This window comes from Mustela nivalis (assembly GCF_964662115.1).
Source record: "Mustela nivalis genome assembly, chromosome: 1".
NCBI lineage: Eukaryota > Metazoa > Chordata > Mammalia > Carnivora > Mustelidae > Mustela > Mustela nivalis.
In genome coordinates this window covers 159998441-160022909 of record NC_139020.1, presented here as the reverse complement: position 1 = coordinate 160022909, position 24469 = coordinate 159998441, and the positions used below count along the sequence as shown (strand labels likewise).

General features: G+C 44.1%; 1 protein-coding gene and 1 long non-coding RNA gene across 5 annotated transcripts in view; one reads left to right on the top strand and one right to left on the bottom strand.

The window, feature by feature from the left end:
- The window catches only part of LOC309872844, an 802828-nt gene that overhangs the window by 504059 nt on the left and 274300 nt on the right, over positions 1 to 24469 (bottom strand). The gene's annotated exons all lie outside the window — the stretch shown is intronic.
- HMCES (5-hydroxymethylcytosine binding, ES cell specific) lies at positions 91 to 22901 on the top strand. 4 transcript variants are annotated; one of them, XM_082747591.1, is made up of 7 exons: positions 91 to 268; positions 791 to 996; positions 12329 to 12472; positions 12944 to 13069; positions 16900 to 17081; positions 20603 to 20795; positions 22241 to 22901. In XM_082747591.1, the coding sequence occupies exons 2-7, from the start codon at positions 814 to 816 to the stop codon at positions 22475 to 22477; spliced, it is 1065 nt and encodes a 354-aa protein (XP_082603717.1). In that variant the 5' UTR covers positions 91 to 268; positions 791 to 813; the 3' UTR covers positions 22478 to 22901. The 4 variants fall into 4 exon arrangements, with proteins under 4 accessions (XP_082603717.1, XP_082603718.1, XP_082603719.1 ...); XM_082747592.1 differs by having other exon boundaries at positions 120 to 273; XM_082747593.1 differs by lacking the exons at positions 12329 to 12472; positions 12944 to 13069 and having other exon boundaries at positions 121 to 268.

The window sequence follows — 24469 nt, the reverse complement described above, 5'->3', positions numbered from 1 at the left end:
ACAGCCAGTCGTAGCCTTCTCTTGGGGTCCTTTCAGAAGATCCAAATTCCCGGGCGCGCCGGACGCCCCGGGAACCTCCCAACGCGTGGGGGCGGGGCCGACGGCGCTGGAGGCGGGGCCTGACGGCGAAGCGCGGGCCGCCTGGTTCTGAGAGCCTGCGGGAGGAGAGCGTCGCGGGCGACCGAACCGAGGTGGACGTGAAGTGAGGCGGGACGGGCGGCGGCCAGGCCGAGGTGGACTGGGGCGAGCCTAGGAGACGTGAGGCGAGGTGAGGTGAGGCTGGGCGCGCAGCCGGGCCGAGGTGGACGCGAGGTGAACGTGAGGCGAGGCGGGGCTGGCGGCTGGGCGGAGGCGGACGTGTGGTGAGGTGAGGCTTGGCGGGCGGCCGGGCCGAGCTGGACGTCAGGAGGGGCGGCGGCGCGGAGGCCCTGGCCTTGAGTAGCAGACCGAGTTCCCGCCGGGAGAGCCGACGTCCTGGCGGCGCGGGCTGCAGTCCTGGAGTTGGAGGGCGGGAGCCCCGCCTCTGGGCTGTGCCGAAGGCGAGAAGAGCAGGGGAGGTGAGCAGGAGGAGCGGGGCCAGGACGCTGAGGCCGGAAAGGGTCCGGCAGTGACCGGAGACCGCCCCCGTGCCTCGGTCCGCCTCGGGCCTCAGCTGAAGAATGGCCCCTCGCGGGGGCCGCCTTCCTCAAGCGCGTCGGGTCTCGGCCAGGCTGGCACGGTCAGCCGCGGCGACTCTGCGGTCTGGAGACGGTGAGCTAGCGCGACCGCCCCGCCGTGCTGTCGTCTTTAGGCCGTGCCGGGCCGCGCGCGAGCATGTGCGGGCGCACCTCCTGTCACCTGCCTAAAGATGTGCTGGCCAGAGCGTGCGCCTATCGGGACCGGCAGGGCCGGCAGCGGCTCCCCGAGTGGAAGGACCCCGACAAGTACTGCCCCTCGTACAACAAGAGCCCGCAGTCCAGCAGCCCAGTGCTTCTGTCGCGGCTGCACTTTGAGAAGGTAAGCGCTGGTGTCTGTGCGGGGCCGGCTTCTGGACTCACGGGGGATGCTCATCCGCTTGGGTTGGGTTTGGCGCGCGCTCAGCCTCTGCGCACGGGTTCTGACCCCACAGTTGAGAACCTCTTCCGACCTCACTGCAAAGAGAAGTTTGATCAGCATTTTCTCATTTTAGAAGATGAGGCCCTGTTCTTTGGGCTCGTCGGAATGCGCGCCAAATTTATTTGAACCCCCTATTTAAATACGCTTTTTAGGATCGCATGTTTCAGACCTCACTGATGATCAGGGTCATTAGTGTATCTTAAAAAAAAAGATTTCCATGCCCCTTACCCGGCCAGATGAACCAGAATCTCTAGGCCTAGGGCAGGATTAAGACTAGCTCAATCTGAAACCCCTTTTGGTGTTCCATGAACATGGAAGTTCCCATTTTTTTATGCTTCTGTTGATGTGTGTCTTTTACTAAAGCTAGGAACTGATGAGGTTGGTTTGGTTGTCTGAAGTTAAATTGCACTCACAGTTTCTACAGTATTTCTTCTGTAGTGTTGGAGTGACCAGTAATTCATGATCATGTTTTGGTTCTTTATCTCCTGAACGTGTGTTTGGGCGTGTGTGCATGCCCGTGGGCACCAGTGCTAGCATGCAGTAAATAAAATGCTTAATTCCAGAAATGAATGGTTTCTCCATGTCTTAAGCATTTTATTTTTTTATCTTGAGATTTTTTTTTTTTTAAGATTTTTTATTTATTTATCAGAGAGAAGGGGAGAGAGCGAGCACAGGCAGGCAGAGTCAGAGGGAGAAGCAGGACGCTGGGATCATGACCTGAGCCGAAGGCAGCTGCTTAACCAACTGAGCCACCCAGGCGTCCCTTATCTTGAGATTTTATTTACTTATTTATTTTAGAGAGACAGCACAAGTGGGAGGGGCAGAGGCAGAGGGAGAGAGAGAATCCCAAGCAGACTCCACGTTGAGCAGGGAGCCAGAAGGGGCTTGATTCCAGGACCCTGAGATCAGGACCCAGCTGAAACAAAGAGTGAGGCGCTCAGCAGACTGTGCCCTGGAGGGGCTCCTCCGTATCTTAAAGCACTTTAAATGTCCGTGAAAAGTTATTAAAAATCATGATTATTTCCATCCTGGATTTTTATTCTATTTGATCCATAATACTTAAATCACTTTATAAAGTTGGCTGTACCCCTGCTACTTGTCAGAATTCTTGTGATAATATTATAGTCACGGTTCATTTCTATATTTGAAGTAAGCATACCAAACGTTGATCTTTCCGGTTGAATGAACCCCTGTACATGAAATAGTTTATTCTTGAGCTATTTTTACTGGGTGCATCCTTCCCTTTTGAAACTAATAAACTTGGGGCACCTAGGTGGCTCGAGGGGTTAAGCCACTGCCTTCAGCTCAGGTCATGGTCCCAGGGTCCTGGGATGGAGCCATTGGGCTCTCTGCTCAGCGGGGAGCCTGCTTCCCCCTCTCTCTACCTGCCTCTCTGCCTACTTGTGATGTCTTTCTCTCTCTGTCAAATAAATACAGTCTTTAAAAAAAAAAGAAAGAAACTAATAAACTTTTTTTTTTACTGAGAGGAAAATAAAAATAAATATCATGGGGAAACCTTAACTGGAAAAGGAAAGAATAAAACATGTTTCCTGAAACAAATCAGGAAGGCCTTATTTGAAGTGAAAAGAGAGACGGATTAAATGTATGTGCCTTTTTTAGCCTTGGTTCTCTCAGTACCACGTCTTTAGATTTATAGAATGAATGTTAGCTGGAAGAAAAATTTAACAGATGTAAAGACAGAAGTGTAGAAATATTATAACTTGTCTTGGGGTTACCCAGTAAGTGAAGGGACAGAGCTGGGACTGTGGTCCAAAGCACCCAGGAAGTGGGTGCTTCCTAGAACTAGGAATGGAGAAGGTGGAGCCCCTAGCAAACATAGCCCCACCCCTCTTTCCATCAGTGGTATGAATTTACTAGTGTAGTGTTTTGACTCCACACATCTAACAAATTTTGTTAAGATTGCTGAGGTTTCCAGGGCGCCTGGGTGGCTCAGTGGGTTTAAGCCTCTGCCTTCCGCTCAGGTCATGATCCCAAGGTCCTGGGATTGAGCCCCTAATGGGCTCTCTGCTCAACGAGGAGCCTGCTTCCTTCTCTCTCTCTCTCTCTCTCTCTCTGCCTGCCTCTGTGCCTACTTGTGATTTCTGTCTGTCAAATAAATAAATAAAAATCTTTTTTTAAAAATTGCTGGGGTTTCCCAATTTTAATAAATATATGAGGTTCCATGTGTCTCTTACCTGTAAATTATAAAACAAAATTAGAATCATTATAGCTGTTCCTTAATCCGTACCATCAATGGCCGGCATGTGTGGCACATTTGCATTTGAAACCTCTGATTTGCAAATTACTTCCTCTTTCATTTATCTACCCCAGCTCTACCAGCTGTTCTGGTCACAAGTCCAAAAGGGAAGAAAGAAAAGATGACTAATACTGAGCAATATTTTCAGTATTTTGGCCTCTCAGCCACTTTCTATTTATTGTTCCCAGAAGGGGGCAGCCTCATGTTTTGGTTTGGCTTAGAATTGTCCAGTGAACATACTAACTAACATTAAAGATGATGATCAGGGGGATTTGGAAGGTAGGATTTCTCAACCTTGGCACTATTTACATTTTGGGTGGGATGTTGTCCTGTACATTGCAGAATATTTAGCAGCATTACTGGCCTCTACCCACCAGATGCCAGTAGCATACCCCATTTTCTGCCTGCTAGATCTTGGTGGTGGGGAAAGTTTGTCAAAGTTGCACATTGAGAATATCAAATTTAGGGTGTGATTGTCTTGCAAATTCCTGATCAAAGATCATTTAGATGACCATTGTATAATGTTATCTCATTTATGCTTTGGATAGGGGGCTCTTCTGCTTGATTCTTGAACAGAGGATTCACAAAAGCTGTTTCTTTCCTTTTTTCTTTTTTTTTTTTTTATGATTTATTTCAGAGACAGAGCACACACACCTATGCACTAGTATGGGGAGGGGCAGAGGGAGAGAATCTCAAGCGGACTCCCCGCTGATCACAGAACCCAAAGCATTTGACCTCACAACCCAGAATTTTCAACCTGAACCAAAATCAAGAGTTAGACTCTTAACTGCCTGAGCCATCCAGTTGCCCCAAAAGCCCTGAACCTTCTTTATCTTCCTCCTATCTCAGATGAGATTAACACTTGGATTTACATTTTCTACCCTGCTATAAAAAAGAATAGTTGAGTCCCCAGAAAAATTAAATGAGACATAGCTATCATGACATAAGAGACTAGTCATTTTAGGCCCCCAGCTATTTTCTGCAATCTGTGTACTATTGGCTTTACTTACCTGAGCACACGTTTTGTTGTTTTTTTAGAAATTTTATTTATTGGGGCACCTGGGTAGTTTAGTTGTTTGTGCATCTGCCTTCAGCTGGGGTCAGGATCTCGGTGTCCTGGGATCCAGCCCCAAGTCAGGCTCCCCGCTCTGGAAAGTCTGCTTCTCCCTCGCCGTCTACCCCTCCCCCCACTCCTGCTCCTACCTGGCCTGTGCCTTCTCCTTATCTCTCTCTTTCAAATAGATAAGTGGAATCTTTAAAAAATAAAAATAGGGGCGCTTAGGAGGCTCAGTGGGTTAAAAGCCTCTGCCTTTGGCTCAGGTAATGATCTCAGGGTCCTGGGATCAAGCCCCGCATCGGGCTCTCTGCTCAACAGGGAGCCTGCTTCCCTTTCTCTCTCTCTCTCTCTCTCTGCCTGCCTTTCTGCCTATTTGTGATCTCTGTCAAATAAATAAATAAAAATTTTTTTAGAAAAATATAAATAAAATAAAATAAATAAAAATAAAGACTTTATCTATTTGAGGGAGGGAGTGCAGAGAGAGGGGCTTCTGGCTGAGTGCAGTCTGACCTCATGACCCTGAGACCATGAACCCAGCCAAGATTCGGACTCTTAACCACCAAGGCAACCTGCCAAAGCTCACTTCTTGCAAAACTTCCCAGGAGGTGTCAGAATTACCACCAAAACAAACAAACAAACAAACAAACAAAACTTCATAGCTAAGGATTTTAAAGGAACAAAGGGAATGTTAAACAGTGTCTACCAGGTCAGGAAATAGCCTCTAGCTTTATCAGAGCCGATCATTGGTAAAACTCGCCAGTGCTGTTTCAGAAATAAACAAGGTCCTTACCTGAGATAATGACCCCAAGCCCCATCCAGTTTGTACCTTTCAGAGCCTGCCCACAGACCCTTTACCCTTATCCTACAGTTACCTCTGCTTCCTTATGTTAAAGTCTCCGCCCTAGTTGGACCACAGGCTTCATTAACATAACATAAGAAGTGTTAGAGGCAAATCTGTGTAACCTTAAAGTCACTTTTACACACCCTTATGTCTCCCTTTACGTGAGATGATAAAGCTCCCCTTTCTAAATATTCATCCTAATTCTAAATAAAAGAAACAAGCTCACCACCACCCCCATCTCCATTTACCCCCTTCTTATTTGCTGCAAATAAAGTTTTCTTTGTGTGACAACAACTCCTGATATAGTCTTTATCTGTAACTCACCAGAGAGCAAGTTCCTGTTAAGCTCAGTTTTGTGGCCACCTGGGTGGCTCAGTCGTTAAGCCTCTGCCTCCTGCTCAGGTCGTAGTCCTGGGGTCCTGGGATCAAGCCCCATATTTGGCTCCCTGCTCAGAAAGAAGTCTGGTTCTCCCTCTCCCACTCCCCCTGCTTGTGTTCCCTCTCTCTCTGTGTCTCTATCAAATAAAATCTTTAGAAAAAAAGAAAAAGTTCAGTTATGCTACCATTTCTTCTAGGGTAGTCTTTTCCTTACACTGCATACTCATTAATTGCTTTTGTTTTTCCTGTCTCTTGGCATATAGTATACCCAGGCTTCCTCTGTCTTTAAGGGGGAAGAATACACACATATATACATACACATACACATACATACACAGTTGATCCTCATTATTCATAGATTTCAAGTTTGCAGATTTGCCTGCTTCCTAAAATTATTTATATTCCCCAAAATAATACTCATGTTGTTTTTGAAGCCATTCATGGACGCATGGAGTAGAGGAAATTTTGAGTGACCCAATGTACACATTCCCAGCAAAGCTCTACCTTCTTGTTTTAGCTCTTACGTTGTAAACAAGTACCCTTCTTGGAGTTGATTTAGTACTATGTTTTTTTGCATTCCTGTGTATTTTGTTGGTGATTTCACTGTTTAAAATTGTCCCCAGGACGCCTGGGTGGCTCAGTTGATTAAGCAGCTGCCTTCAGCTCAGGTCATGATCCCAGCGTCCTGGGATAGAGTCCCACATCAGGCTCCTTGCTCCGCAGGGAGCCTACTTCTGCCTTCCACTCTGTCTGCCTGTGCTCGCTCTCGCTCGCTCTCTCTCTGACAAATAAATAAATAAAATCTTTTAAAAAAATAAATTAAAAATAAATAAATAAAATTGTCCCCAAGTGTGGCGCTAGGTGGTTCAGTAATTAAGCATTTGCCTTTAGCTCAGGTTATGATCCCAAGGTCCTGGGATCAAGCCCCATGTCGGGCTCCTTGCTCCTCGGGAAGCTCTCCCTCTCCCACTCTGCCTGCTTGTGTTCCCTCTTTCACTGTATCTCTCTCCGTCAAAACTACATACATGCTATATACATATGTACATATCTTTAAAATAGTAAGAAATAAAATTGCCCCCAACCATAACTTTATGCTAAAGTGCTGGCTTGTATTCTTAAGTGCAAGAAGGTTGTAATATGACTTATAGGGAAAAACGTATTAGATAAACATCATTCAGGCATGAGTTACAGTGCTGTTGGTCATGAATTCAAACAGAGATACAGAACAAGGTTGTATACTGCTTAGTTGATAAAAATGTCTCCGTAGGCAGGTGGGAACCTAACCCTGTATTTCCCTTAAGAGTAGCAGTTCAAAAAAAAAAAAAGGGCAGCAGTTCAGTATTCCAGTATTCACAAATTCAGTGTTTGCAGTGACTTTTGTAGAACCTAACTGCCTGAATGAGAATGGAGTGTGTGTGTGTGTGTGTGTGTGTGTGTGTGTGTGTGTGAGAGAGAGAGAGAGAGAGAGAAGGGGATTATCTGATACAGGCAAGTTTGAGAAGAAACAGGACAGGATTTTTACAAGGAACACAGTGGGGGTAACCAATTAGCTTTATACAAAAGGGAAGCCCTTTGGAGACAGAACCACCGCTGATGATTCTTTTCTTGGAATTGCATCCTCTTGACTTTTCTCTTTCTACTCATTCTTTCTCATTCTGCTTTCATTTCTCTAGGTACTTTTATCTTAGATTCTGTTTTCCTTCATTACTGTGTTTTCTTTTTGTACCCCCCCCTCCCCCCCGGTTAAATCCTGTGCTTGATTTACCTTTTTTTTTTTTTTAAGATTTATTTTTTGGGGGGATGTCTAGGTGGCTCAGTCAGTTAAGCATCTGGCTTTGGTTCAGGTCGTGACCCCAGGGTCCTGGGATCCAATCCTGCATCAATCAGGCTCCTTCCTCATCAGGGAGCCTGCCTCCTGCCTGCCTATCCCCCTGCTTATGCTCTCTCTCCCTTTTTGACAAATAAATTAATTAAATCATGGGGTTTTTTTTTTAAGTTTATTTATTTATTTGAGAGAGAGAATCTCAAGCAGACTCCCTGCTGAGCACAGAGCCTTATGCAGGGCTCAGTCTCAAGACCCTGAGATCATGAACTGAACCAAAATCAAGAATTGGGACACTTAACCGATCTACTCAGGAGCCCCAATTTACTTTCTAAGAAACTTTATCCTCACGGCTTTAACAATTACCTTCACATAGAAAATTTTACTATTTGTTTTTAATTCTAACCTTAGAAAGATGATAAACTATAATTTGTGTGCTTATTTCATGTATTTAAATGATCCTGCAAGGTAGGTATTGGTTCACTCTATTTTTATAGATCTAGAAACTTGAGGGTCCAGGAAGTTGAGACTAGTCCAACCTCATAAGTAGCAGAGACAGGATTTTTGAATCAGGGTCTTCTTGCAAAGGCTTTATTCTTTCCTCTATACCAGGGGCTGGCAAACTGGTCCTCAGATCAAATCTAGCCCCCTGCCACTTTTTGTAAAGTTTTATTAGAATACAGCCATGCTCCTTCATTCTTTGTCTGCTTTCATAATAACTAAAGGCAGTAGAGTTGAGTTGCTTGAGTCATTGCAACAAAGACTATATGAATTCACAAAGCCAAAAATACTTACTCTCTGCCTTTCACAGAAAAAGTTTGTGGACCCATTCTTTGTACCATGCTTCCTCTCTCTTAAGCTTTAATTCCATGTCTCTCAGTGCTTGTTGGACATAATAAATAGCTTGGATTTTATTCTAGTGACTTTAAACAGCCTTTTTGTTCCATTCACCAATGAGGGATGAAGACAGGGTGTTACAGGTATGGTTTGTCTCTTCCCTGAAGTCTGAGCTTCACCTGAGAAGACCTGATATTTGGGGCTAGGATCATCTAGAGCAGGAATCAGAAAACTAGGGCCCTCTGACCATTTCATAAATGTTACAGAACGCAAAAACATCCATTCATTTCTCTGTTATCTATGGCTGCTTTGTCCCTGTAACAGTAGTTATATTATAATTGTAATAGAGACTATATGACCTGCAAAATCTACAATACTTAATATCTGGCCATTTCAGAAAAATTTGCTGGGGCACCTGTGTGGCTCAGTCAGTTAAGCGTCTCTCTTGGGCTCAGGTCATGATCTCAGGGTCCTGGGATCGAGCCCCATGTCTGGCTGCCTGCTTAGTGGGCAATCTGCTTCTGCCTCTGCCTCTGCTACCCCCCCTGCTCATAGTCTCTCTGTCTCTCCCTCTCAAATGAACAAATAAAATCTTTAAAAGAAAGGAAGGGAGAGAGGAAGGAAGGAGAATTTGCCAACCTCTGATCTAGAGATATTTTCACTCACTTATCTGGCAATTGGCTTTGGTTCTCAACTTCGGCTGTTGACCAGAACACTTACATGTGGCCTCTCCATGTAGCCTGGGCTTCTTCGCAGCGTGACAGTCTTAGGGTGGCTGGATTTCTTACTTAGCAGCTCAGTGCTTCAGAAGCAGTGTCTTTGCAAGCAAGAAGAAGCTGACATACATTTTATGACCTTGTCTTAGAAATCATATAGAGTCACTTGCGCCACATTATGTTGGTTACAAGTGAATCACAGGCCCATCCAGATTTAAGGGAAGGAAACATACACTTCACCTCTCAATGAGAAGAGTATCAAAGATTTTGCAACCATTTCTTTAAACTCCTACAGCTACAAACTAGAAAACAAAACAAAGAACTGCAATAGACTTCCCCACTATTATCTGAAATTCAACACATGATCTTTTTCCCAAATCAAGTCCTTTTTCAGAATTTTCTCTTATGCTCATTCTTCTAGGCTTAAAAATTTAATCTGTCCTATTCTCTTTTTCCATTAACCAGCACAGTTTTATTTTTAGTCTGTTTTTTGGTGTCTTTTATTCTTACTACTACCATCATGAGACCCACCATATCCTTACCCCCAAACCACTATGGTAGCACCTAGAATGCACTGTCTGCTCATGGTGTCTTCCAACCCGTAGTGTACTACAACATATGTAATTGTGTATGTGCCTGCGTGCGTGCGTGTGTGTGTGTGTGCATGCACAGGTAGGCATTTTAATCTGTAGTTTTCATCAAGTTCTCAAGGAGCCAGTTACCCATCAAAAATTTTTAACAACCAGGGCGCCTGGGTGGCTCAGTGGGTTAAGCCGCTGCCTTCGGCTCAGGTCATGATCTCAGGGTCCTGGGATCGAGTCCCGCATCGGGCTCTCTGCTAAGCAGGAAGCCTGCTTCCCTCTCTCTCTGCCTGCCTCTCCATCTACTTGTGATTTTTCTCTGTCAAATAAATAAATAAAATCTTTTAAAAAAAAATAAAAAATTAAAAAAAAATTTTTTTAACAACCATGTGTCAGAGTCCCCCAAGGGTATCCCCACATTTGGAGGTTCATTAGGAAGGACACAACATATAAGGCATATATTATGGCTAAGGTTTGTTACAGTGCAAGGATACATAATAGAATCAGTAAGGGAAAAAGACACCAGGGCATCTGGGCGGCTCAGTGGGTTAAAGGATCCTGGGATTGAGCCACGCATTGGGCTCTCTGCTCAGTGGGGAGCCTGCTTCCACCTCTCTCTCTGCCTGCCTCTCTGCTTGCTTGTGATCTCTGCCAGTCAAATAGATGAATAAAATCTTTAAAAAAAAAAAAAGGAAAAAGACACCAGTAGGAATCTGGAAAAAATCCATGCATAAGCTTCCTTATCTTCCCTCCTTCCTGTGAGGAGGGATACACTAGGCATGTTCCTTCTCCAGCAGTGAAAAATGTAGTAATGTGTAGTGTTTCTGTCTCGGGTAACCCACTAGAAACTGAAAGTTCAAGGTTTTTTGTTTTGTTTTGCTTTGCTTTGTTCCATTTTGCTTTTAAAGATTTTATTTTAGGGGTACCTGGGTGTCTCCATCTGTTAAGTGGCCAACTCGTGGTTTTGGCTCAGATCATGATCTCAGTCCTGGAGTTTAGCCCTGAGTTGGGCTCCATGCTCAGCAGAGTCTGTTTGAGGACTCTCTCTTTCCCTCTGCCTCTCCCCACCAGTCGCATATGCACTTTCCTCTCTCTTTCTAAAATAAATAAATCCTTAAAAAAAAAATAAATCCTTAAATCCATATATTTTTTTAAAGATTTTATTTATTTGAGAGAGGGGAGCACAAGCAGAGGGAGAAGCAGGCTCCCAGCTGAGCAGGGAGCCTGATGCAGGGCTCCATCCTAAGATCCTGGGATCATGACCTGAGCCGAAGGCAGACACTGAGCCACTGAGGTGCCCGTTTTATTTTTTTAAATAGGCTCCACACCCGATGTGGGGATCAAACTCATGACCCTGTGATCAAGAGTCACAAGTTCTACCGATTAAGCCAGCCCCCCCAAAAGCCTGAGGTTTTTATTGGGTACTCCACCTAGCAAGCACCAAAATTCCACACTCCCAGAAGGAAAGCAGATAATCACCTAAACCTCATTTTTGCACAGACTAGGTAGGCAGAGTAAACCAAACCATCCTTGTCAGTGGGGAAAAGGGGAAAACTTTAAAAAATCCAAGTTCCCAGATGCTGAGGGCCAACCTTATAAGCAAGCTCTTCTAAAAATAGCATCCTCAGGCTTGCTATTACTTCTCTGCATAAAACGACTTCCTACACATTCTTGACATTGCCTCTTTGTTCATTTAATTTCTTTCTTTCTTTTTTTTAAGTGTATTTGCTTTTAATAATCTCTATACCCAGTGAGGGGCTCAAACTTAGAACTCTAACATCAGGAGTCACATGCTCCTCCAACTGAGCCAGTCAGGCACCCCTGTTCATTTAATTTCATATCTAGTCTTCCCTCCCATCTCTTCTTTGTCTGCATTCTGTACCTCTTGTGGGATCTAATTTAAGAACCACCCCCACCCCACCCCTGTCCTTTCTGTCCCTTCTAAGAAATTGATACTTCTCTGATCCATCTCTCACAGTGAGAGATGGAACTGAACTCCTTTGCTGCTCCTCATATGTACCACTTATATGGCCATTAGCCTATTGTATCTCAAATTATTAATATTTTAATGTCTTTGTGGCCTTATATGTTATGGTGCAAGCCCTTTGAGGTTAAGCACTTTCACATGTGCCCCACAGCCCCCTGTGTGTGCCTTGATCATAGCATGTAGCTCATTGTATTATTGTCTGTGACATGTGCTTCTTGAGACCTGGGCCGCATGAACTGCTAGGCCTAGCATGTCTCTCATACAAGACACTAAGTAAACGTTTGCAGAGACTAAACTTCTTTGTATCCCTCACTTTACCCAAGCATTATGTCTTATATTCTGATAAATGCTAAAGAACCCAAGTTACTCACATCGTGATAAATCGTTAAAATTGTTTTCAAGGGATGCCTGGGAGGCTCAGTCGGTTGAATGTCTGCCTTCGTCTCAGGTCATCATCCCAGGGTCCTGGATCAAGTCCTGAATTGGGTTCCTTGCTCAACAGGGAACCTGCTTCTCCCTCCACCTGCTACTCCTCCTGCTCGTGCTCACTCTCTCTCTGACAAATAAATAAATAAAATCTTTATTTTTAAGAAAACTGCTGAAAGAAATAAATTAAATAAAATTTTTCTCAAGTAGAATCTTTCCCTTTTAATAATCTCTGTATAATATTGTATTTCAGTGTAATGTAATGCATGTGCCTCATTTGGTTTTCTAAATTTCATTATCTCCACTGGATATTAACCTTTTCCCATCACAGGATGCAGACTCATCAGAACGTATCATTGCTCCCATGCGATGGGGATTGGTTCCATCTTGGTTCAAGGAGAGTGATCCTTCTAAGCTGAAGTTCAACACTTCCAACTGTCGTAGTGATACCATAATGGAGAAACGTTCCTTCAAGGTAGGTAGTGAGTCTAGGGAAAAGGCACATACTCTGGTCTTTTCTCCAGCAGAGCTGTTAGTGCCTTCTATACCTGAGGAAAAAAATAAGGTTCTCCTGGAAAGTGTGTTCCCAGTTGCTAATAATGTTGAGTGCTGTTAATATATATTACTGCATGATGAGTCATCCCAAAACTTAGTGGTTTAAAACAAAACTATTATTATTTCTCATATTCTGTAGGTTGACTGATTTCAACTAGACAGTCTTCACTTGGAGGTTCTCATGCACTTATAATTAATGCAGCTGGGGCTGGAGTATATTATTTAATCTTTTCAATAGCTATGTGAGTGGTAACTTTATATAATAAAAGGGAGGTACAGAGAAATTAAATAACTGCTCTAAAGTCTGCATACATTGGTGACCTGAGATTTTAACTGAAGTCCATGACACATTGTGTCACTAAAATCTTATCTTGATCACATTTTCCCTCAGGTACCTCTCGGAAAGGGAAGACGCTGTGTCGTTTTAGCAGATGGATTCTATGAGTGGCAGCGATGTCAGGTTAATAGCCAAAGGCAGCCATATTTCATCTACTTCCCCCAAGCAAAAACAGAAGAGGTACTGTCAACAGTGTTCACAGTTGGTATTTGGAAGGGGATAGATTTGGAAAGGATAATCCAAAGAAGGACATTTTGTTTCTTTCAGAACTTTTTAAAAAAATAACTGCTTTATTGAGGTATAATTCACCATGAAATTCACCTTTTTAGAGTATGCAAGTCAGTGATTTTTTTAGTATATTCAAAGTGTTCATTTTTTTTTACTTCATTTTTTTAATCATCATGATTCTCTTCATGAGATACAACTTACATTTAATAAAATTCACCCTTTTTTTTTTTAAGAGATTTTATTTATTTATTTGACAGAGAGAGAGATCACAAGTAGGCAGAGAGGCAGGCAGAGAGAGAGAGAGAGAGGGAGAAGCAGGCTCCCCGCTGAGCAGAGAGCCCGATGCGGGGCTCAATCCCAGGACCCTGGGATCATGACCTGAGCAGAAGGCAGAGGCTTTAACCCACTGAGCCACCCAGGTGCCCCTAAAATTTACCCTTTTAAAGTATGTAGTGGTTTTAGCATTCAAAATGTTGGGTAACCATCCTGTTTAATTTCACAACATTATTATCACCCCAAAGAGAAACCCCATGCCCATTTTTTAATTCAATTAGCCAACATATAGTACATCATCAGTTTCACATGTAGCATTCAGATAGAGTGTTCAGTAATTCATCAGTTGCATATAACACCCAGTGTTTATCACATCACATGCCCTTCTTAACGTCCATCACCCAATTACCCCGTACCCCTTGCCCACCTCCCCTCCAGTAACCCTCAAGTTTGTTTCCTGTAGTTAAGAGTCTCTCATAGTTTTTCTCCCTCGTGCCCATTTTTAATCATTTTCTGCCCCCAGCTCCTGACATCACTATCTGCATTTTTGAGTGATGTTTTCACTTTGTATAGAATTCTGGGTTGGCAGTTCTTGGGGTGTTTTTTCCAGCACTTAAAAAAAAAATACTCCATTGCCTCTGGCTCTTCTAGTTTCTTTTGAGAGGTCTACTGTAATTTCTTGTCTTTTTTCTTCTGTTTGTAATGTGTGCTTCTACCACTTCTCTTTGCCTAATGCCTTCAAGATTTTCTCTTTGGTTTTCAGCAGTCTGAGTATGAGTGTGTAGTTTTTTTTGTTTGTTTTGGTTTTTTTTGAGTGTGTACTTTTTTTTTTTTTCTTTTTTTTTTTTTGTTTTGTTTTTTTTTTTTTAAAGATTTATTTATTTATTTATTTGACAGAGAGAAATCACAAGTAGGCAGAGAGGCAGGCAGAGAGAGAGAGAGGAGGAAGCAGGCTCCCTGCTGAGCAGAGAGCCTGATGCGGGACTCGATCCCAGGACCCTGAGATCATGACCTGAGCCGAAGGCAGCGGCTTAACCACTGAGCCACCCAGGCGCCCGAGTGTGTACTTTTTATGCATGTGTGTGTTTGTGTGTTTGACATGTTCTCTGAGCTCCCTCGGATCTGTGCTTTGTGTCTTTCATAATTTTTGGTAAATTTTCAGCCATCATATACTCAGGTATTTCTTCTTACCCATTGCTTTTCACTTCTGGGATTCTAATTACACGTTAGACAACTTGATATTGTCCCATAGTTTGTTCTTTCGTTCTTTCTTTCTTTCTTTGACAGAGGGAGAGATCATAAGTAGGCAGAGACGCAAGCAGAGACGGAGGGGAAACAGGCTCCCTGCTGAGCAGAGAGCCCAGCTCCAGGGCTCAATCCCAGGACCCCGAGATCATGACCTCAGCCAAAGGCAGAGGATCAAACACTGAGCCACCCAGGCGACCCTGTCTCATAGTTCTTGATTTTTTTCTTCTGTGTATTTTATTTTTCTCTGTACTGTAGTTTGGTTAGTTTTTGTCAAGTCTTTCTTATTTTGCCAAGATTTATTCTCTGTTAATGTATGTTGTCTATGTTTTCTACAAGAGTCTTTAGCTTATTAATTAAACTTCTTTAAAATTCCCTTTCTGATAGTTTCAGTATTTGGGAAAAGAAATATCTGGAGTCTGCTTCTGTTGATTTCTGTATCTCTTGGCAGTTCATTGGGGTTTCTGGCTTTTTTATTTGTCTTGTAATTTTTGATTGACTGGTATACATTGAGACTGAGATGAATAATATTTATGTCTGGAAATGGATACACTTACCCTTCTAATAGGCCATTAATGTGTGAGATTGAGTGGATCTTATCAGGAGTTGAACTGGTTTTGTTGTTACAATTACCTTTATTCACTACAGGCTTTAAATTTCTCTGTGCGATCTTGTGTTCAGGGTAAGGGTGATTTTCCAGAGGGGTTTTCTCTAGCCCTGCTTCCTTCAGCTCTAGTACCTCCCTTTAGGCCTGTGCTTTGGAAAGGATCTCTCTATGCTCTTGCTTCTTCCCTAGAATTAGGCTGCTGTTGCTGTCCAGGTGGTGCTTACTCATCTAAAGGGTGGGAGAGTGTTCTTTAATGTCTTCATACAGCCTCCATCTCAGGCAGATCTGTGGCCCTGGCTGTCAGGCCCAGGCTTTCTTAGGGATCCTACTCCTTTCTTAGGGGAGTAGAAGGATTTTTCTTTAACCCTTCCCCAGACTCAGTGGATTCTTTACCTGTATCTTAGGGGCAGTAGGCTTTATTACCCATATCCTGGCCCCTCAAGGCTTTTGTTTCTTAGATGAGAAGTGATTGGGTGAGGCATGTGCCTTTCCTGATATAAGAGAGCTCCCCTCCTCTAGGCATGCACCAGCATGGAAGGCTTTCTCTAGTCTTCTGCTCTGCCCCTATCTTTCTTGTGAGCAGCTGGGAAAGTTCATGGAGAAGAATCTGCAAGCTAATGCAAACTCTCTGGATGTCTACAGCTCTCAGGGGTTCTGGGATCTCAGGCTGGCCCACACACTGCTTTTAGCAATTTGGTAATAATTTTATCTGAATGAAGGCCTTGTCTTCCTCCTGTTGCCACCAGTAAACCAGTGCTTAAGTTTCTCTGATCCCTTGGAGGCCCCTGTCTTCCCATAAAGTTCATGCCAGTTTCTTGCCCAGTGAACTCAGTTTTCTGATGAGTTTAAGAAAAGCTGTGATTTTGGAGGTGCCTGGGTGGTTCAGATGGTTAAGCATCCGACTCAGGTCTGGATCTCAGGTTCATGAGTTCAAGCCCTGCAGTGGGCTTCCCGTGGTGCTTGAAAATAAAAAATAAAGATAAAATAATAAAAATGAAACGTTACGATTTTTGTAAATTATCTAGCTTTTTTCTTACTGTTAGAGTGGAGGGGGTACTCTAACTTGCTTTCTGTATTCTAGGTCTTGAACTGAATCTTAAATGGCAAGTAGGAGCTGGCATGATGAGAAATGGCAGGATATTTTGGGCAGAGGAATTTGCTCTAGCAAGATAAAAAGGCCCAAAATTGCACAAGGGCTTCATTTACAGATAGCTGGGTTTGGTTCAAATTAAAATTATTAGTAAAAGCTAAAATGATGGGCTGAGTTGTAGAAGGCCTGAATGCCCATTGGTGATGTTGGTTTGTATTCTGAAATTGTTGAGCCATAAATCCATAGCTTCAGTGGGTACTTGCCATCAAACGGGCGCGTGAGTGGCTCAGTGGGTTAAAGCCTCTGCCTTCAGCTCAGGTCATGATCCCAGGGTGCTGGAATCAAGGCTCTCTGCTCAGCGGGGAGCCTGCTTCCCCATCTTTATCTCTGCCTATGTCTCTGACTACTTGTGATCTCTGCCTGTAAAATAAATTTTAAAATAATAATAGCAATAATACATGGGGTGAAGTACTTGCAAAATGATTGCTTTAAGTCTTAAGTAGTAGCCAACCTATGTGTATGAGGGGGATGCTGAGTATCTAATCTGCCCGCGTACTTTGCTTCCAGTCAGGTAGTGTTGGCGCTGTGGACGGTCCTGAGCACTGGGAGAAAGTCTGGGACAACTGGAGGCTGCTGACAATGGCGGGGATCTTTGACTGCTGGGAGTCCCCAGAAGGAGGAGACCTCGTATATTCCTACACCATCATCACAGTAGATTCCTGCAAAAGCTTGAATGACATTCACCCTAGGCAAGTCACAGTTTGTATCCCTGGGTCCAAAAGGGGTCAGCGGAGGGTTTGTACTCTGCTTTTAGATAAGTAACTTTTGGATCCAGTGTTTCAGTATGCACAAATTTAGAGTAGCAGTCGCTTTACAAAATATAGTTATGGTCAGTTTGGCTATAATATGACATGCATTCCTAAAAGTCACTACATTATGCCAAACTGTACAGTGAAAACCCAGTAACTTATGGGAAAAGCAGACAAAACCTAAAAATATATCAGGAACATATTAAAAAGTAATAGGGACCTATTAAAAATAGTGTCACATTTGTCTACATAGATACTACATTAAATATGGCACTTTACCTTAGAAAGTTCCAGAATTTGCTGGTGGAAAATGAGTGTCAGAGAAATTGTAGCTTATAAGCTATCATGAAATGGAGAGAAGATTATACAAAATTTGTGATGTTTTATGGCTTTAAATCCTGGGGCATTTTTTTCTGCCTTTGAAATTTTCCTTCAGTGGGTACCTGGGTGCCTCTGGCTCCCATCATAATCTTGGGTAAAGGAAATGTTGGGGTGCCTAGTGGCTCACTTGGTTAGGTGTCTGCCTTCTGCTCCGGTCGTGGTCTCAGGGTTGTGGGATTGAGCCCCATGTAGGGCTCTCTGCTCAGCGGGGAGTCTGCTTCGTCTCACTTCCCTCTGTGCTCTTGTTGTCTCTCTCAAATAAATATTTTTTAAGATTTAATTTAATTTATTTTTTTTTTAAGATTTTATTTATTTATTTGACAGACAGAGATCACAAGTAGACAGAGAGGCAGGCAGAGAGAGAGAGAGAGAGAGGAGGAAGCAGGCTCCCCACTGAGCAGAGAGCCCTATACAGGGCTGGATCCCAGGACTCTGGAATCATGACCTGAGCCAAAGGCAGAGGCTTAAACCCACTGAGCCACCCAGGCACCCCAAGATTTTATTTATTTGAAAGAGAGAGTGAGAGCAGGCTCCCCGCTGAGCAGGGAGCCCGACATTAGGCTCATCCCAGGATCCCGAGATCATGACCTGAGCTGAAGGCAGGCACTTAACTGATTGAACCAACCAGGTGCCCCAATAAATAAAATATTAAAAAAAAAGAAGAAGAAGAAGGAAGAAAGAAAGACATGTTGCTTCAAGGCATGCATTTATAATAGATACAAATTTAATCAAAATTGAACATTTTGATCCAGCATATAGCCTCCTTCTCTACTAACTGCTGAAAATTCTTCAGCATTTTCATCCATGCTCATGTCTTCTGACACTGAAAGCTTTGGAAATTGCATCACCGTTTGAAACCACCAAGCCATCTATTACGAGCACTCGGAGGAGCCACTTCTGTGGTCTTTCAGGTCTTCATGTATAAATAATGCATTCTTTTTTTGAGAAAGCAGTTTTTTCATGTTTGTCATTCAGTTTTTATGCTAAAGAATCTCTTCATTGTTTCTGTTCCTTTAGATATGATTGATACTGACTTCATGATACTTCTTGAAGTTGTTGCAGCCATAGACATTCCTTTTATTTTCACGATGTTGTCACTGGTTCATTCCTTTATGTCTGTTGCTAAGGAGATATCACATGTTCTCTTTTTACTTTGAAGATGCTCTAATAGTTCGGGCTTCTTGTCAGTACTTAAAAATTTTCCACCTACATGCACTGCTTCACATGTTTTGAGCTATATCCTGAAAAAAAAAAAAAAAAAGCAAGCATTGGCATAATAGATTATATGTGTGTAACACTTTAACAGGTTTTGCCAGATCTGAGTGCCCTCAGAAGTGATACTTAATGTTTTGCTGAAAAGAATGTAGTGTTGCACAAAATAGGATTATCTATTTTAGCCTTGTCCTAAGCATTCTGTGTGAAATTATACTTTCATGTGATATAGTCGTGGGTTTTTTTGCTAATTTAAGATAAATTCCTGTTTCATCTAATCTAAGACACAATTGGTTGTTGTTTTTTTTAATAAAACATTATTTTATGCACTGCCAAGAAAATAAAGCATGGGGCACCTGGGTGGCTTAGTCAGGTAAGTGTCTACCTTTGGCTCAGGTCATGATCTCAGGGTCCTGGGATCAAGTCCTGTGTTGGGCTCCCTGCTCAGCTGGGAGCCTACTTCTCCCTCTGCAGGCCACTTCCCCTGCTTATGTGCTCATACTCTCTCTCTCTCGATCAAATAAATAACTAATTCATAAAAAAAGAAAAGTAAAATGTTCAGTTACTTCCAACTGAACTGTAATACAATGCAGAGATGCCATTCATCAGAAAACGCTTCTGGATTTCAGAGACTAAATGTTTTTTTTTTTTTAAAGATTTTATTTATTTATTTGACGGAGAGAGAGATCACAAGCAGGCAGAGAGGCAGGCAGAGAGAGAGGGAGAAGCAGGCTCCCCGCTGAGCAGAGAGACCGACGCAGGGCTCGATCCCAGGACCCTGAGATCATGACCTGAGCCGAAGGCAGAGGCTTAACCCACTGAGCCACCCAGGTGCCCCGAGACTAAATTTTTTTTAAAGATTTATTTATTGGGGCACCTGGGTGGCTCAGTGGGTTAAGCCTCTGCCTTCGGCTCAGGTCATGATCTCAGGGTCCTGGGATCAAGCCTCCCATCAGGCTCTCTGCTCAGCAGGGAGACTGCTTACCCCCCTCTCTCTGCCTCTCTGCCTACTTGTGATCTTTGTCAAATAAATAAATAAAATCTTAAAAAAAAAAAAAGATTTATTTATTTATTTGAGAGAGAGCTAGAAAGCAGCTGGGAGAGGCAGAGGGAAAGAACCTCAAGCAGACTCCCCAGTGAGAGTGGAGCCTGTCATGGAGCTCTATCTTATGACCCTGAGATGATATGAGTTGATATTAAGAGTGAGATGCTTAACCCACTGAGCCACACAGGTGCCCCAATTTTGTAAAGTATTTTTTAAAGTACACATTTAATTTGTTGAAGTTATCACTTTTAATTATTAAAATAGATGTTTCTGCATTTATCTCCTAAAATGAACTGTACCACCCATCAGCGAATGTGTAGCATGCTTTGCATTGGCCTAGGACATAAACTGAAAACCAAACAGGATCTTTTCCTAACATCTCCGTGGGTACCAGGAGTCATCTTAGGCAGCAGCATTCTTGCTTTCTAAGGCATAGTTTCCTAGAGTTCACAATTAGGTGAACAGCTCTTTCTTACTGTAAATCTAGAGATTATTACTGATAGGCAGATTTTCCTTTTAATTTCCCTTTAATTCTAGGCTGAGTCATCATAGAAAGTTCACCAATGAGGATGTACATTGGAGTGCAGTGGATCCAGTCATAACACTATGCACTGTCTTTGCCATAAAACTGTAAGCTGGCTCTTATAGGGTCGAATTTCATGCCCTGTCAAGTTGTGGTCAGGGAGCACATGGCAGCAAATCAGCACATGAGGTGTAGAGAGAGGACAGGTTTCTCCTTAGGATGATTTGTGCTGACTCAGGTGTCCCTTCTGTCCGTATTCTCCCTCTACCTCCCATCTAATGTCTCTACCTCGCTGGTTAGGATGCCTGCCATATTAGATGGAGAAGAGGAAGTCTCTAAATGGCTTGACTTTGGTGAGGTCTCGACTCAAGAAGCTCTGAAGTTAATCCACCCCACAGAGAACATCACCTTCCATCCAGTCTCTTGTGTGGTGAACAACACCCGAAACAACACTCCTGAATGTCTGGCTCCTCTCAACTTACTGGTCAAAAAGGTAGGGGCCTCTAACGATCCTTTCTGAGCTTTCTGTCTTATGTCAGAATATCTTTTTCTTTTAGGATATGGCCTTTCACAATCAGCTTTAATTTAAATCATCCAAGATTCACATTTCCTTATGTGTGGCAAGATCAGGAGAGCATTATTCTCAAAACTGGCCGTGACTCAGACTCCTTAGGAGAGCACTTTCGAAATGTAAAATGTTGGACCCTATCTAGACCTATTGAGTCAGTATTCAGGGATGGGCTTGGGCTTCTGTGTCATTAAGAGCTGCTTCAGTGAGTCTGATAAACGATGTTTGAGGACTCCACATCTAGAGGGCGGTTGTAAGACAAAGGAGCCCTTGTCCATAATTGTATCTTTGTCTGCAACTGTGGAGGTTTTTTTGTCTCTTTCCTGTACCTCTGCTTTCCCAACTACAAGTTGAAGGAGTTCCAATCCTTTTACTCCTTCAGGAGGATTTGAGAACATTCCTGACATGAACTTTAACTTTTTAGGATTAGCAAACATCTAGATGTGTTTTGAAGGGAAGGTGAACAGACCAAAGACCTCCAGTGGGAACAGAAGTTACAGAGCAAAGCTTTAGGAATACCAGTTGTTTCCAGGTGGCACCGAGGGACTTAAGTAGGCCATGGCTCTGAGTGTTCCAAGAATAGACTTCTTAGAATGCCTGAGAAGTGTTACAGATAATGATTACAAAACAGCTAACTCCCCATTTTTCTGAAAGTTTCTAAGTTTTTCATACTAAGTGTCATCGTGGGTTTTTTTGTTTTTTGGTCTCAGTTCTCTGCAAACTCCTGCAGTCCTGATCCTTTTATTCATTAGATGTCTCTAAAATGTAAAAATGTAATGATATACATTCATTGTGTACTAGACACTGCCCCATTTCTGCCATGGTCTTTACTCCTGAAGAATTCCCATTCTGGAGAAGTGGCATTATGGGAATTCAAAACCTTTGGTTCAGGGTTAGAGTGCAGGTGTGGAGAGCAGGAAGGAACAGTGCCAGTCAAGGACAGGCTGCACAGTGGGGAAACAGGTCAGTGTATTCAGCCTTAGCTGAATCCTTAATCATGGTGACTTTTTGAAGCCATACCTCTCCAGTTTCATTTCCCAACACTTAGCCTGGTCACACTTAATTACCCTCTCCTGTGAGAATGCACCAGTTTGGAATGCCTGTCAGCTCTTTTCTGACTGACTGGTCCCACACATTTCATCTCTGAGACCTGCTCTAAGAGCTCCTCCCTAACCCTTGCACTCCTTGGAGCACACTTAGTTGCTCGTCCCTTCTCCTCACTCTTGACCAGTGAGCTCCATCTGGCTCTCAGTAACATTTTCCAAGCCTGGGTCAGTACCTAATACCTCTTACCCTGTTTCTTCCCTTGACATTGGCCTGTTCCCAAAAGCTTGAGCTGGGTGGTTTGAACATTTTCTTCTTTCTCCTAGGAGCTCAAGGCAAGTGGTAGTAGCCAGAAGATGATGCAATGGCTGGCCACAAAGTCCCCCAAAAAGGAAGAGCCCAAAACGCCCCCAAAGACAGAGTCAGATGTGCCCCAGTGGTCCAGCCAGTTCCTGCAAAAGAGCCCACTCCCCACCAAGAGAGGAAGTGCAGGACTCCTGGAGCGATGGCTGAAGCAGGAGAAGGAGGAGGAGCCTGAAGCCAAGCGGCCTCACAACCAGTAACACCAGATTTTCAGAGACTAAGACCATGGTTTGCTGCACTAAATTTTGTTGCAGATAACAGATGCTAGTGTTACACGTGTGTAGATTTGCTTTTGGATGAGATAACGGAGTGTTAGTTGACAGTTGTGGATTCATGAGTGAGTGGCTATCCTGGCTGCAACCAGGAACCCAGAGTAGAGCAAATGGGCAGCCTGGGAAGAGTAAGGGACCACCAGCATCAGTAATTCATAGGGTCATTTATACTTGGTATGATTGGTAGAGCCTTCTCTCAGTGCTAGACCTTGCTGGCAGTTCTCAGTACTGCCAGCAGACTGGTACCGCTCACAGAAGGCTGTTTTCTGCTCAGCTTTTGGGTTCTGTCACCCTTTTGGAATTAAGTTCTTAAAACATTGTATTTGTTTCTGAATAAATTATATTTGATAAACTGTTTACATTTCAGAAAATGCTGCTGCAGGGGAAGTTCTGGGTCTTACAGTTTTCTCCTGGCATCAGTCCTAAGGAATGGATTTTGTCACAAACATGGAGCACTAGGGCTTTCTGTGAAGGAAATTGCTTTTTTGGAAACAGCAGAAAGGCTTGTTGTGAGGGTGGGGAGGGGAGTGGTTGTTCTTTGTTGAGCCTTTGTTCACTCACTATTGAGAAGTTTTGTCAATCCTTTAGCTTAAAACCAAGCTGAGTGCTTGCTCCAACCTGAGACTAGGGATGTGGGGCGTGGCTGGGGGTGGGGGTGATAGGGCACAGAGGCCAAGAACCTGTACTGACCACGGAGACCATAGGATCTGGTTGAGGAGAAGCCCCAGTCACAGCCCACCAAACCCCATCCAGATTCCCAGCCTCTGGGCAGAGCATGGCACAGAAGGTGACATGGACTTGGGGCTCGGAGCAAGGCTGCTTAGAGGGCTGATCATCTGCCCCGCCTCATCAGAGCCCCGGTGATTTGCTCTGCAGGCTCCTCCTCCTTGGCACTGAACCACTTTATAGTTATTTGGAACGGTTATCTATTGTCCTCTCCCCACCCAGCTCATTAGCTCTCTGAAAGTAGGGGCCGCTTTTTCACCCGTTATTTTCTCCCAATGTTAATGATGCGTAACTACTTGTTAGGTGAATGCGAGCACTTATACTACATGCCCCGCCCTGTACGGGCCAACTAACGACCCTCATTAACACAAACGACTACCCCTGGCAAGTGTGCGTGCGTGTGCGCACCCGGAAGGCATATAGAGAGCCAGGGGAGCCTTCGATGGGGGTTCCAGGAAGGTTCCTGCAAGCCTTGGGGAAGAGAGGGTGCACAAGCCGCGGGGAGAGCACACCGGGCGCTTGTGAGACAGGAAGGGGACTTCCCATGGATCCCAGGGAATCTCCAGAAGCTCCAGGACCGTTCCGCAACTTCCTCTTTGGGGTGTCTAGGAGACCAGGACCCCAAACCCTGCACGGAGTTCTTGGTGGAAGTGGGCCGGCGCAGAGCAGGCCCCCAATGCTCCTTGGACGGCTGGCCGCGCACTGCGATCACGCTGCCTGTGCAGTCGCAGCCCGCGGTAGTCAGGGGCGCGAGCCTAAGCCCTATGCAAATCAAGGATCGCAATTTCCACCAATCAGAAGGGAGCTGTGGCGCTCTTCCTGCTAATGGGAGAGCACGGCACGCCTCCTGGCTGGTGCCTCGGGAGCGGGGAGGGGGGGGCGCGGGGCCCGGAGCCCCGCTAGGATCTCCTGGACGCGGACCACGGCTGTGGCCTGCCTGGCCCGGCTCTCCAAATTCCTCTTTGGAGCACCCTCCCTTCGGGCTGAGGGGCGGGGTTGGTCTGTGATGGTTAGCACTCCCGAACAGTGAAGGGAGGGGGCGTTTTCGCTGCGGCCTCCAGTTTTGTTTGGGCTGATTCGTGTGGGATTTTGGTTGTTACTATCACCAAGAGATTTAAAAATACGGATGACTTACCAGAAGGTTGACTGTTAAGACTATTTTTTCATATTTGCTTCAAATTTAAGAAGCAACAA

Coding starts and splice junctions, on each gene's coding strand:
- HMCES (XM_082747591.1), top strand. CDS start 814: ATGTGCGGGCGCACCTCCTGTCACCTGCCTAAAGATGTGCTGGCCAGA. Junction 12,473..12,943: donor TGGAGAAACGTTCCTTCAAG/GTAGGTAGTGAG, acceptor ATTTTCCCTCAG/GTACCTCTCGGAAAGGGAAG. Junction 13,070..16,899: donor CCCAAGCAAAAACAGAAGAG/GTACTGTCAACA, acceptor CTTTGCTTCCAG/TCAGGTAGTGTTGGCGCTGT.